This window comes from Varroa destructor, unplaced genomic scaffold, assembly GCF_002443255.2.
Source record: "Varroa destructor unplaced genomic scaffold, Vdes_3.0 BEIS01000004.1, whole genome shotgun sequence".
Lineage (NCBI taxonomy): Eukaryota > Metazoa > Arthropoda > Arachnida > Mesostigmata > Varroidae > Varroa > Varroa destructor.
Window position 1 is genome coordinate 49442009 of NW_019211457.1, and position 14349 is coordinate 49456357.

Sequence of the window (14349 nt, forward strand, 5' to 3'; positions counted from 1 at the left end):
TTGGGCTTATTTACATACCCGCACAGCAATTGATCTTAAGCGAAATACGAGAAAATGACTAACGTGGCTAAATGAAATAACAAAAATTTGTAATCCAATAGGATATCGTAAAATTATACCTTCCTAATACACATTGCCTCTTATTCCGCCTTTACCTATGCATACTAAATACTGTAATTAAATACTAAAAATGTCTAAACTAAGCTCTTCATACAATGCAGCCTTACATTTCTTTTAAGCGTTACTACGTATCTGCTAACCTGGTTGAATACCTGATTTACTACCGATGTCGATTAAAAGGACGGCAGCATAGACTGATTGCGTACAATTTTCTGAGCTAAAAAACCCCAAGTGTAAAAACTGTAATAACATAATAGTAACAAAAAACGAACTTTTTCGTTGTAATCAAGAAGAAACTAGCGTAGTAGTTAACTTATGGGAATAAATTACTACAGTTATCAATGTAAATTTAAATTAAATCAAAAGAATACCTATTGGATACGGCAAATATACTAAGAGATGAAACACGTAAAAAAGTAACTCCAGACGATCTTCATTAAGGGGAAAAGTAACGCGTTTGCTATGAGACGACGCTCTTGTTGCGTACGAGAAAGGCGTTTTAGCGCCAATCCGAAGAACGTATTGAATTGATAACTGTCATAAATAGCTATGCAAAAGGCTGCCTTCAATAAATCGAAATCCACAGAAAATCGCCGCAACTATACAGTCACAGATAGGCTTCAAAGTGCTGTGACTGACACAACTTGTTTATTTGCGCTCACTTCTCAAGACATTTGAAATCAGTGGTTGTAATGGTAAAATTGCATAACTAGTGTATTTGTCAACAAATAGCAGAAAACAGGATTCAACAATTAATACAGAATCAATTAGATACGCTAAGAAAAAATAACCAAAAATCCAAATTTGATTAAAGCATTTTTTTCTAGTATTAGAGTAGCTCGTACAATAACACAGTTATCCGCTCCGTTTCTTGTAGAAGTCAATCTACGTAAACATACAGCTAGTAGCTGGTGTCCGGTTTTCTTGTAGAAAATGACCGATGGGGTGTAAAAAACGTGATGTGTGAAAATTTAAGTATATCTATTGTATGCATTTAAAGTCATAGACAAGCCTAAATATATGGATTGCTGACTGTAATGTAATATACGTTGTGGGCTTCTTCTATGTTTCAAAGTTTGAGAATTGCATCTTTGTTTTTCGTGTCATCTACTATGTGCTGGACATAAAGTCCCTCTTGTGGTAACCATCGTTATTAAGGTTCATGCTTGATTCGACCTGACCAAGAGAATTATATATATATATAATTATACATAACAATAATAAGATTACATGACCTTATGAACTAGGCCGCTATAATGATTTATCCGCATCAACTTGGTGTTCTGCTTCAATTCGATCCGGCTTGATATCGATATTTAAGAAGATGCTGGCTAACATTATTTGTTCCCTGTCCTTTGACAGGTGCGAGTTTCAGAAATTGCTAACATTTTACGAGAAATAATGGTCTACCATCCTCTTTGTGATCCAACGGCTTATTCAAATAATGGGCATCTGTCACAGTCTGACACGTTTATTGCCATTTACGAGGAAATACACATAAAACCTAGCTTATTTTCGTCTCGTTTAAGTATAAATGAACGTGTTCTTGCGGCAGCGTTATCGACAAAATTCAATGCAGAACTTTACGGCATTAAGCCGTAGGAACAAGCTTTGACAGTTTGTTAGGTGACTTTTTTTTCGAGTGCCTATTCAGACTACTATATGGGCAGTCGTCTGGATTATACCTATTCTATGGATCGAAACTGATAAACAAAGCGATTTGCGTGAAGCTGCCAGCTTTTCATATTGCGCCTCAAACTTAGCGCATCGATGGCTTAACGCATACTCTTCGCATCACCATATAGACGTACAGCGGGATACAGTCTTTGCAGTATAGAGACAAAATAAATAAAAAGCATCTTTCTATGAGCTATAATTAGTGCGCGTAGAACATTTATCATTATTCGTTCAGCTGAAATAAGAAGAAAAGATAAGTTACAGTTTATATAACTATCGTAAAACGTCACTATGCCGTCGGCAATTAATAGAAATTAAGTCATATCAGGCTTAGTGTTGCTGGCCCTCAGGGTTAAACTTGTTATGATCCGTGCCCTTACAAGAATTTTCTGTCCTTGTACTGACTGGACCACTGAACCTGCATAACACACTGTCTCACAAAAAGCTTAATTTAGGACACAGCGCATTTATATTTGTGAATTCCAAAAATATGTCTCCTCGAATTACGTCTCAAGGTTTAAGGCGACGTACGTTTTTTTATATATATGCCATGCTACCTTAATGGACGCCGATACAAATTCAGCAGCGCTCGCCTACATGACCCTTTGCTTATGCAGTGAAAGTAATCCTTATTTACGCTGTTTAGTACCTAACGGTGATATATATATATATATATATATAATATTGATGCAGGTACCGACCAATATTTTCCACGAATGCCGTACAGCGTGCCGCTCTTTTAAAGCTAGCGAAGAACTATACGAGGTTTACTACGATTCCTTCATTTTTTCGCAGGAGGACGTTTCTATGGCTCCTAAAGCTATAAACGTTCCAAATGCCGTCCACCCACTCCCAGCACGTATCTTATTCATATGTTATTGCTGCTGCTGCACTATGAAATCATAGGCTACAATTGAAGAAAAAAACGGACGGGGCAAATCACCGGAGCCCCTATCGCAACTTTCGAGCACCGGAAATATTGCACTATGGGTGGACAACCCCGTATGTCAAAGACGAATGAGCCGATCCGAAGCTAGCCGTTAACTGGACGACGTCACAACGAGCTTGCGCATGCGGCAATGCTGTAGCTGCTATTGTTATTTGACTAACTAAATAGTGTTGAATCAAAGTCGAATGTGAGGAACCACAGCATGGACGGACATTGGGCGCTGCGGGTACCGTTTGTGCGCTGCAGCTCCATGTATGGTGGGAAAGAGGTTTCCAACCCGAGCGCTTGATGTTTATCTCTGCTTGTCTATTTGAACACTCCACGGTGATCAGACATCTTCCTAACGGCGTTGTGTTAGGGCCTGTCTTGGCGGTTATAGCCGACGTGATAATTGTCGAAACCGTTCGAAGTCGTCTTTTAGCTGATAGGCTGCTTCGTACACGCGGCAGCTTCTGTTCGAGCTGGCGCTTCTGCTCCTCAAAATTGTTTACGCTGTTGCTAGTCACGCTAATAGTAATGATACTAATTGTGAGTATAATAACCAAAAAGGAGGAAGGGAAGAGGTGGAATGGGAAGGAACTGCAACAGTGACGAGCGATAGACAACATATAGATAGGAGCGTCTGCCAATGACATACGAGCAGAACGACGAACCGGCGTTCGTTCCAGTCAATATGTTTTTGTTTGAATAAACAACTCGTTTGTTGGTACAGGTTGCTTAGCGCGAGAGTGGCTATTGGCCACTTGGTATACGCATACATACGCAGCACTAAGCTACTATAAGTGCAGCTGGTTGAATAGACGGGTCTTCAATGAACGTCGACCCACGCAGTTTCACGAAGCAAACGCTACGCAAGGACAGGGGTCAGCACGGAGCCGTATCGATTTTTTCATTTACGTCTATATTGTCATCAAACAGATCAACGTACAGCTTGCTTACCGACCGGTTGGCGGTAACATAGTAAAAAATAAAAATTATTTTATCACTATTGAAGTAGGGCAACCTAAATCGATAACGTTTACCAAGACATGAACTAGCATGCAAATGATGCAGTAATAAGCATTTTATTCAAAAATAATTGTTTTCTAGTAAATGGGCCGCTGAAGCTATGCTTGCATGCTCATATCTTTAAAGATGGCCTGACGTGCCCTTATCGTGATCACCTGATTGGGAAGTGGCGAATTGCAGCTTACAAGATACAAGACCCCAGCGTTTATTTTTTCTGTAAAACAAAATGAATTCTTTTTTTTTCTTCTTAGCTTTTTCTTTTTAGTTGATTCGCATTATGCTGCGTGCAAAGGTTTTGGTGGAAAATCTTCTAAAATTTATAAACGTATTACACAAAAATTAACTAACAACACTGACTCATAAGCCTAAAGGACAGTCTATATGATATAGATAACCGAATCAGTAGGCACAGAGAAGGCGTTAAATTGAAAATGTGCATGATACTGTTAATTTAAAATTAGTTTTTTTTCTATTATTAATGTATCAGTATAAGTTGTTCTAAATGTATACCACAATGCGTTCAAGAACGTTTTAAGTATTTAAATATAAAATGTACATTTGATTCAACTCAACAAATTGCGGAAGCTAATTATGTGTGCCGAAATATGCCCCTTTCTCAACACAAGCTATTGCAAAGAATACTCTCTGAATAATTTAAAACTTAATGTAAACTGTTTATATTGCATTATATGTGTAAGTGCTGAACATTGCGAGTTGAGCTCACTAAACGGTATTATCAACGGCGAAAAAAGTCTGTACATCCGAGTCAATAAGATATTTCAAATGAGATTCGTAGCTGCCGAAAGAAACTTCGTGCCCTTGACGTCTCGCAACGATGCTAAAGAAACTATCTCCCATCATCAAAACGAAAAACACCTCTCTAATCACGTTTAAATGAACGTTATTGTCTAGCCTTTAGTTCATTATCGTTTCCATGGTTGCAGACCTGTAGACACAATTTCTTAGAAATCGCTAGCATTAGTTAATAATATATTCATTAATATTAAATTGGTCGTTCAAAACGTTTTCAATATATACGCAGTGTAATAATACAGATCTATCCTGCACTCTAGTAATCATATATTTGCCTTTTTTCAGCGTTTCTTGGTTAGTCGAATTATCCGAAGAATGCAGCGTCCGGATCTAGCTATTGGCTCTGTTGTCGTTGCCGTCGTCACTGTCGTTACCGTTATATCGTTGTAACCTTTGCGTACTCTGATCCTCGTACATCTTGAACGGCTACTGCAGTTGCCGGTATGCTATTGCTACTGCTGGTCCCTCTGCTTAGGACTAACACAAGAAAAACTATGGACTTTACCTGTCGACCCTACTATTTCTCCTGTTCTTCTCCAATTCTTAGTAATCGTAGCGGTGATGCTGGTCGCGGCAGTAGTCGTAACAGCAGTAGAAATTGCACCAGCAATTTCTGCTCAGCCGTTGTCCTCGTCATCTCCTTTCTCGTCCTTCTGTCTCCTCGGTGCACTCCAGTCCGACGAACGCCTGCTATATCCACCGTCTCTGGAGTCCCACCTTAGGCCAGTGAACCAGTGGAAGCCCTACTATCCTCACTCCCATTGAAGCCGCTGTAGTCGATGCCGAGCGCTCGACGTCGGTAGCATCGGTAGTAGAAGTGGCCGCGTTGTAGTTCGGCTGTGCACCACCCTCGGCGCTTGTGTCGGCCTCTTCCCCTCCCAGTCGCCTCTCCCCGCCGGCGCATCTTGTCCGGGCTGCCAGATTGCTAGTGACCGTTGAAGGGAAAGCTTTGTCGGGCGTTTCGTTCAGCCCATGTGTGCGTGTGCTTTAAACAACTACGCGTACAAATCAGAATAGGCGTCAAGGGTTAGTAGAAAGAAATAAACGACGAGAGTAGCGGGCCAAGACAATAGCGACGACAAGGTAAGGTGGAGTAGCGTTAAGGAACTGAGTTGTTTGCTATGGTGACACTTTCTAGCCACGTAGCGGCGTAAGAAGAAATGGTGGTGCCATTTGTCTGAAAACTGCCTAATTGGTAGTTTTGGAGGAGGGGTTCATCGCTTGTTGTTGTTTTGTTTGGTTCATTGATTGGTTAAAAAATTGTGGGCGTAATTAGTTTTTCATCACAATCTTCTTCACCCTTGCTCAGTGTGTGCGCGCGTTCGGAAAAGAAGGTGAGTGGCTGTTGTTAACCGGATATAAACCCAGATATTGACCCCATATTTGTTTCTGACGGATAAGTGAACCCAGTGATTGTGTGTTGGTCCCGTTGTCGTGCCCGATGGATTGCTCTGGTCCCGTGTGCAGAAGCAGCAGGAACAAGATAGCTAGGTGTCGGTAGTGTAGCATGTGGTGAAGAAAAGACGGCAGGCCGTCAGGACAGTGCCCTGCACAGGACGCGATGAGGACGACAACGACCACGAAGCGTGCTGCTACTATTACTGCTACTGTTGTTACAGAAACAACAACAACAACAACGTTTGCTGCGACTTCAATAAGAAGAAAAAGAAGAAGGAGGCCGGCAGCGCTAGTGGCATGGTTGCTGCAGCTGCCGATACTCATCGTCCTCGCTAGTCCAGGTGAGTAACTAGTAAAATGACTGATGGACTGACTGACTGACTGACTGACTAATTATTATTCGATCCTCTATCAGAATGGACAAGAAATGAGAACACGCGAATGTTTCGCTAAATTTTTAATTCTCTAGCTTTATTTGCTTATTGCGCACGGCAATCAGATAACGTATTCGATAGAGTATGCATTATTACTGATGCGCTAAGGGGCTTAACAGTGAACTCTTGATTTTTTGCCAAATGAAGGGAACTAAAGAAGAGATGAAATTGTCTTTTTTAGTGTGCGAATGCTCTTATAATGCCAAATAACAAAGTGGCTAGTCCGTGGAAGCATCACTCAGACTTATGTTCTTAGCATTGGAAACACTGAATGGTTGAATCAGAACAACGAGAAAAGTGGTTGCCTGTTTAAGTTTAGTTATTATATTTTATATATTGTACATAACTTGCGATAACTACTTCGTCCGTTTTGATGAATTGTTGTATGAAAAAAAGATTCGATCCGTAAATAGTTATTTCTGTGTTGTCGTGATCCTGCTCATTAAGTATATGCTTATGAGTACGGACTACTTTGCACATGTTGATCTGCACCGAGTCATGATGGAGAATACACCTAGAACATACTTTAGCAGAGCAAGGGATAAATTGTTCTGTGGGATAATTTTTCCAGTCCTAAAAAAAATAGATTATTTATTTCTGGATCGTTTTGTGAGTGTGCTACCTAATTTCACGTCTGACTTCTTCAACTGACGTTGACTCTCCATCGGCGATTTTAGCAAAGGCCGTTTCCTTGTTTGGCCTAGTCAAAAAGACAAGGTCAAAAAAAGCGCTTCTCCCACGGAGGCTTCACTTTGATCTCTTCATCGCAAGTTATTAACACACAGCTCAATAACAATAATGTCACAAAGGGACTAACCTGTAGGAAGAAAACCTACTTCACAGCCCTATGGGTGTCTTGTTAAGAGTCGCACGTCGAAGGCTCATGATTCAGCCAAAAAAAGTGTGACTTCTTCCTCATATCGCGCTAATTCTGCGCAGTGTATCGGGCCTAAAAAAATCTTTGAAAGATTAATGGCAATTTAGTATATCTTTGTATCGAAATGTAAGAATTTAATGAATATAAATTCATATTAGATTGTGGCTAAATAGATTTAAGATGAAGGTATTTGTTCACTTCTTTAATCAATCTATTCCTTTCATGCTGATTGTGAGGGCCCGACACAGGCGCGGCTGCCTCGCACCGGACCTGGAAAGTAGACTATATTTGTATCAATCAATAGCCTTTTTGAAAATTTACCTCAGCTTCCTTGAGTTAACAGAATTTTTAGTTGACACACGACAAACATAACAGGTAATTAATGCTACTACAGAAAGCTCTAAATATATTCTGGCTCCAATTTTAGTGATGCAGTTGCTTGCTGTTTCTATTATGTTTGCTTTCCTGCCTACGACTACAACTCGTACAGAATACTGACCCTTTTCTCGCGCTTTTTTTGATAAATTAAACGTTTACATTGCTTTTAATAATTAAAATGATTGACTTGAACTCGTTTTAATAGACCTATTCACAATAAGACCAATCTATGCTACAACGTGAATACCAAAACGCTGTGAAGGTAATTTGTATTTTCTCCCGGCATAGGGGTGACGACAGAGGGCAACGAAGGTGAAAGCGGCCAAGTTCTGGGGGCAGCGAGGGAATGGATATTTGAATTTGGTTCGAGAATGCCCTGCTGCCTGATTAGTAAACAGTTGTTTTTTTTGCTGTTGTGGAAGTCGTTTTTTTCACTCCGCGGGAACTTAAAAGTGATTAGCTGCGGCAAAGTGCTGCTCATTGAAAGGGGACGAATGCGTTTGACTATTTGATCAGTAAAAGTAGCGCAGGAGCTCTAGGGAGTCAGCAGACCACGAAGCCCTTTGTTTGCACGCGTGTTGTCTCACTGGACCGAGCCTGCCGCTAAGGCCTCGGACCAACTTCGAGCAGTTCGACATTTCGTTGCACGAGTTGCTTAACGATCCTATTCTTAGGTTATAACAGGTAAGCGTGTGTAAAAATGAAAAACACTATACAAGACAGTAAATGTTTCTATTGAGACTAGTTACCTATTATACTAATCTGATAAATTCAAGAGAGAAAACCTTCAAGATGCACCTTGAATCAAGTGTTTGACACATGTGCTCCAATTCATCCTCGTGTGCGCATCTATATGTATATCTGAGAACGCTAATCTACCAACTCCATTGATCCTTCTTTGTCTGCGCCATGTTTCTTTTGGTTTTTATAGTCTGCATTTTTATAGTCATGGCGTCGATCAAGGAACTCAGGAAATGCGTTTCATGGCCTGGGTTATTTCTAAATTTTACGATCTTCACATTTTGCTATAAGACACGGCATAAGACTTCTTATATAAATGCTTTTAAATTTGCAAGCTTTTTACGAAGATGCAAGGTTTCGCAAAAGATATTACCATGAATTTTGTCTCAACTATTTAAAGTTTTAGAATAGGTTTAGTTAGCAACCACAAACTGCTAACTTAATCTCCCTTGAGATGAAAAGCTCTTGTCGATTGTTAGTAAGGGTTAGCATTATATGGGTAGTGATAGCCTCTGGAATCATAGATCTCTTCACGATCACATATACTACTCAGGCTAACCTCGACACAATTTTGTGAATTGCAATAGATGAAACTAACTGAGCAGACCCCAGTCTGTGTGTATTCATTAGCCACGCATTAACAACCTTTATGGCGTGAAGGTAAATCTACAAGCATCTTTTATAACCAGGGCCTAGTTTTATCTAGTTTTTAATGTAGCTCGGCCAATAGAAACAATATGACCCAGGATCGAGCTGACATGAGCTAGGCAACACAGAGCTCATGCTGACATTTGCTTATGTAATGCTCACATTGCATCTGCTAAGCTGTGTACACAGATACTGCGTACAGGCCAAAAATCTACAGTAGTCGGTCCCGTAGAAGGCAGATTTTCGCCAGACTGACTCTTTGCAACGAAATCCTACCGAGTGGGTGGTGTGGAGAGCAGTTGTTTTCTTCAACTTTCAGTCACCTTCTACCTCTGTTCTGCTTGCGTCTATCGCTGTCTTCAACTTCCATCCTTTTTGGCCTTCTCAACACTAGCCCTCTTCTTGGATCCTTGAGCTCTTCGTCGTTCCGTGACCCTTTGGCCGGTCGCAGGAAGCAGTATGTGGCAGATGTACTTACACAAGGAGAAATATAAAAATAGGTAACTGACTATCAGTGCAGGCGCCGCTACAGAAAGGAGTACACACGCGCCAGGGAACGGCAATGATGTGCATTTATACTACTTCTACGTCACTGCCTTTGCTACTAGCTTCGTTGCAGGCGAGGCTGTTCCTGGCCCTTGTCCGACTGTCCAGCTAGCTAAGAGCTGGCTAGACAACAACGACAACGCTAAGAGCGATGTATTTAGCAGGGACTTGGCAGAATGGTACCGGGTGAGGTGAGGCGCGCGAAGCGCTAGTAGTCGGTAGAAACCCGAGAATGAGAACCCGGAGTGCGGGTAGACGACTAAAAACAACAGGTACGAAGAATCCTTCGCTGGACGGAGGGGACCGTTGTCAGGGAAACAAGGGAAAGGGCATTAGGACGTGAGGATATCGTGTTGGCCCATTCATTTCCGATATGGCGTGACACACATCTTGTTGTTGCTCTGCTTTTCCATACTTCCTACTCCCCTCTTTAATCCTCCTATGCTTCACTCCTACTTTCGTCTCATACTTCTTTTAGCTCCTTGCAGGAGAAAGCTGCGTCCGCAGCTCACAGAGTGCGAGGGCAGCATTGCCCGCCTCTTCTCCGACAAGACACGAACAGCCGCTAAGTAATGTAGCGTAATTGCACTCGTCGGCTGCCGTCGCCATTGGCCCATTGACATATATCACCAATTTGTTCGTTAGTCCGTTTATCCTTCCATACGGCAACAAGGCCGGCGACGATAGTTCTGCTGAAGCCGCTGCTCCCTCTATTGGCGTTATCGCAATTGCGTTGCTATCTTATCCGAGATGTGCAGCTTACGCCGATGCAGAATTATTTCTTGAAGTGCACTATGACTGAATCACACTAGTCTCTCGCTTTGTTTCCTGCCGTGGATAGTGAGTGCACGAGTGAATGGAACGATGAGTGACAGCTTGCAGTGGGCACGCGGGCAGACGCTCATTCGGCTGTTGGCTGCAATTAAATGAACGACGTAACAATTGCATAAAAAAGCTAGAAGAAAGCCTCGACACAGGGCTCGAAATAGAAAAAAGATAATATAGTGAGAGAGAGGGAGAATATATACGCGGGCAAGCACTTGCTGGATGTTTATAGTTTTGCTGCAGCACCTAATAGCATACAGTAAAAAGCTGCAAGTTGCTAACCAATGGTCCGAAGCCTGAACAGCTGTCTTTGTCCCTCTTCCATCCTCTGTAACCGGTACTTCCTGCGTTTAGACTAAAGTTTACACACTTTAGGCGACCTTTAAAGGAATATATTTCGCTGGTCGAAAAACCGACTTCGGCAATCGATGTTTACCGTAGGGGACGATAACATTCGGTCACTGAAGTTGAAGAAACTTTTCCACTGCCTCCGTTTCAACGATACGTAGAAATGTTGGACGGGGAGCTTGCGCCGAAGCCAACTGCCGTGAGTATTTGTGGTGGTCATAATGCTGACCCGACTTGTTGCTGCTCGAGTGTCATCGGTGAAATGTTTAGCTGCTGCTGTTAGCGAATTTTAAAACAAGGACAATTAACGCTACTTCGTACTGTTATAGTTTGCGGTTTTTGTTGAACTGGATCTAGACAATTACTGTCGGACTCAGCTGTTGTTAGCTTGTTCTTCAAGGGTGCATTCTTGACTGTGGGTAGGCAAATGGCTGCATACAGCGCGTCCTTCCGGTTAAGCCGTTATGGCTCAGCCAAGTCGCAGTACAGATTCAGCGTCGCTGCCTAGATGGCTGAGGAGAGCCTGACCTGGAGAGCCCTTGACGGGCACTAAGTGCAAGCACATATCGGCGTGCCAGAGAGGTACCCGAAAAGCCCCAAAGGGTCCTCAAGTGACGGGATCCGAATTGCTCTTGCCCTCATATCTTATGCCAGCAGCATAAACGCGTACCGTTGCTGTCCCGACCAGTCTATCGGGTAATGGCATGGCGCCCTACGTTCCAACGCACACTGGTTAATGTTGCAACGGCCTACGGGCCAGCTATAACCAAAAATCACTCTTTACATATATATTTTTATTTGAACAGTATTTCTTTATCGAATGGTTAAAGATCCTAAAAAGGAGGCGTTCGTGGTCAACGAGCAGGTTAGTGTGGCGGTCGCGTGAACAGAACCTCTCCTTGAAAGTCGAATCTTTCAACATCGTTATACTGTAAGTGTTCACTTTGAATTAAAGGCTCCACTTACTCGGTCAATAAATGTAAGTGAATGCGAATGCACTTAGACAAAAACTCATCTCTAATTAGCCCCATCTACGAATTTTCAATTTGACCAATAAAAGTAATACCGGTAAGGAGGTATTGATGCCCGTGGTCAGTTACTAAGAGAAATATAACATTTTGCATGCGTTCATTTTTTAGGGAACGAAGATATGTATGTAAAAACAACGTTTCGTATTTAGTGAAGTATGCGTAGAGTCTCGAAACAGCCTCGACGAAGATATGACGAACAAAATGAACCAAGTTAATGTATTTATCTTCGATTCGAACAACAACAAGAAGTTGCAGTGAACGACCGGGACAGGCGCTTGCATAACGGTGTACCCTCAGCTCGTAAAAAGCTGAAGGGAAGGATTCAAACGAATCATATCATGGTTGGGCAGGCCGGGTAGTCGTTGCAGCAGTACGGCCCCAAGCACTATTTTACGTCAATGACTTGTGGTGGGATGCGCGTTTGGTCATAAATAGTTAAAAACATCTTCGTATGAGATACAACTTTGTGCCATGTTCGTCAACGGGATGGAAGTCCAGGTTTGTAGAACCACCGACGCGAAAACAAGGCTGTTCACTGTAATCATAATAACACATGCGTATGTGCATATGTAATGCTGAAACGAGACAACAAGGCCGATACAAAATGGGCCACCTGTATAAGGGCGGTTGACTAATGTGTCATCGGCATTTAGAAAATTGATTCATTCAATACAATCATGAAATCAGCAAAGCACCGCCGTAGATAGGACCATCAGTCCAATTTACTATGCGAATCTGCGTGTAGCTATTTATATGGCCATATATGTACTATAAAATAGACGAATAATATTATTGCTGCTGATATTAATGGGCGGCATGAGTCATACTACTGGAGCCTGGCTTTTACGTGCTAGCGCCTGATCCGTGACCGCTGCTGTGTTCAACTCCAGTAGCCCTTCAAGCAGCAAGAACAGCAGCAGCAGGCTTGACGTAGGCAGACACAATGCATGCACGAAGTTTGCCAGTACAAGCACACACGTAGAATTGCCGTAGCAGGCAGTCACACCCACACGGCTACTGAGCGATGGCGACAGCGACGCTAGATAGAGAGTATACTCTAAATAATTCACATTGCGAGAGTAGATAGAACGGTAATAGAGAAAGGAATGTATTTTTTGGCGAGTTTCTGAGGTACACTAGAGAATGCAATGGTCGACGCTGCAGCTTGTATTATAACGTGAGTATCACATGAAACGATGGAGACCGCTGCAGCGGTTTAATCTCCTTAATATTCGATCGTCTTCTTTTAAGCTTGGTTTGAACATGGCCTTCTCAACAGAGCGGTCACAGTAACCCAAATAGCGACTTTAGCGGGTGAAAACGCCGGAGAAGGTACGCCGATCGAAACAGCGAATGAACAGCGGACGGTTTGGTTAGCAGGTGGCAGACAAACAGGCAAATAGTTGCAGTAATAGCAGCATCAATAGCGGCAGGACAAGGAGTACTAGTAACCGTCGAAGTTGATGAGACTTCCACATAGGAAAAAAGTAACAAAAAAGGGAAGAAACAGCAACGGCGAGCAGTCCTATTAATGAAGCCGTAATTATTTTGCGTAGCTCCCCCCGCGATTCGAACGAGAGAACGGTACGCTCTTCCTTCAAAGAATAGTTCTGTGCTGAACCGTCCGCCAAATGCCTTAGGCCGAGTTTCCGCTAAGCCTTAAGCGAGAGAAGCGAGAGGAGGCAAGCGTGGAAACGTTTTGGGGGCTGGAAATTTCGGAAGCGGATGGGGACGAACATGAGGCCACCGCCTTGCTCCATCTTCTTTTTGGGCCACTCCAAATACCCACTGGAGGGACTCACTGGTGGTTTGTCGGTCAGTTGACTGGCGGGGTAGGTTGCGTGCGAGCTGGCTGAACCTCCGTCACTGACGGTAAAAGCTGGTGGACGGAAGTGAGAGACGAGTCAGGGAGAAGCTGTATTATGATGTCCGTACAGACTTTCTGCGTCTCACATTCTACTTAGTAACGAACCCGTATAGGATCGTAGTAAAAGAGGCACAGACATTGGGGTCAATGGTTTTTCCAGGTACTTTCGGCATTCATTCTTAGAAGAGTAATGCTTCCCCTCGCCCCTCTGTTTCTTGTTTTGTCCTGCCATTTCTCTCTCGACGTTTCCCACTAGGGCGTCCACGTAGTATGTTACGTGTCTTTGAATTCGTGCTCGCGGCCGCATCAAACTGACTTACGCGTCCACCTTCATGGTGACTGCCTAAATGTCAGTCGCTTTCCGCTTGCTGGTTACCCGTTTGTCTGTCTGTCTGGATGATTCTAAGTGTATGTGTGCATGTCTGGATGTGTGTGCGTACCTGCGTTTCTTCGTTCGCATCGTTTTCCGATATTTTCCACGTATTTGAGCATAACGCGGGATCGGCCGCTTCTTGACTCTCAAGGGTCTTCGCTTTTCTGTGACAGCGTGTCGAAGATGGCGTAAGTTGTATGAGGCCGTAAAGGCGGAAGGATCTGCCCAGGCACTGGTCACAGATAAAAAGTAGAACAGGGAAGTACACAGGTTTGTATTTGTATATGTTTATGCGTCTGTCTAGTATATACATATA

General features: G+C 42.8%; 1 protein-coding gene across 11 annotated transcripts in view; it reads left to right on the top strand.

Annotated features, from left to right (window-relative positions):
• Nucleotides 1–5476: 5476 nt before the first annotated feature.
• The window catches only part of LOC111249008 (nephrin-like), a 226991-nt gene continuing 218118 nt past the window's right edge, over nt 5477–14349 (top strand). For 9 of the 11 annotated variants that reach the window (XR_015327500.1, XR_015327499.1, XR_015327501.1 and 6 more), the window contains exon 1: nt 5477–6306. Coding sequence is in view for 4 of the 11 variants with exons in the window: in XM_022802241.2 (XP_022657976.1) it covers nt 6129–6306 (178 nt within the window). In the remaining 7 variants the exon portion in view is untranslated. The remainder of the gene's footprint in view (nt 6307–14349) is intronic. The other 2 variants (XM_022802243.2, XM_086988784.1) reach the window with 2 other exon arrangements.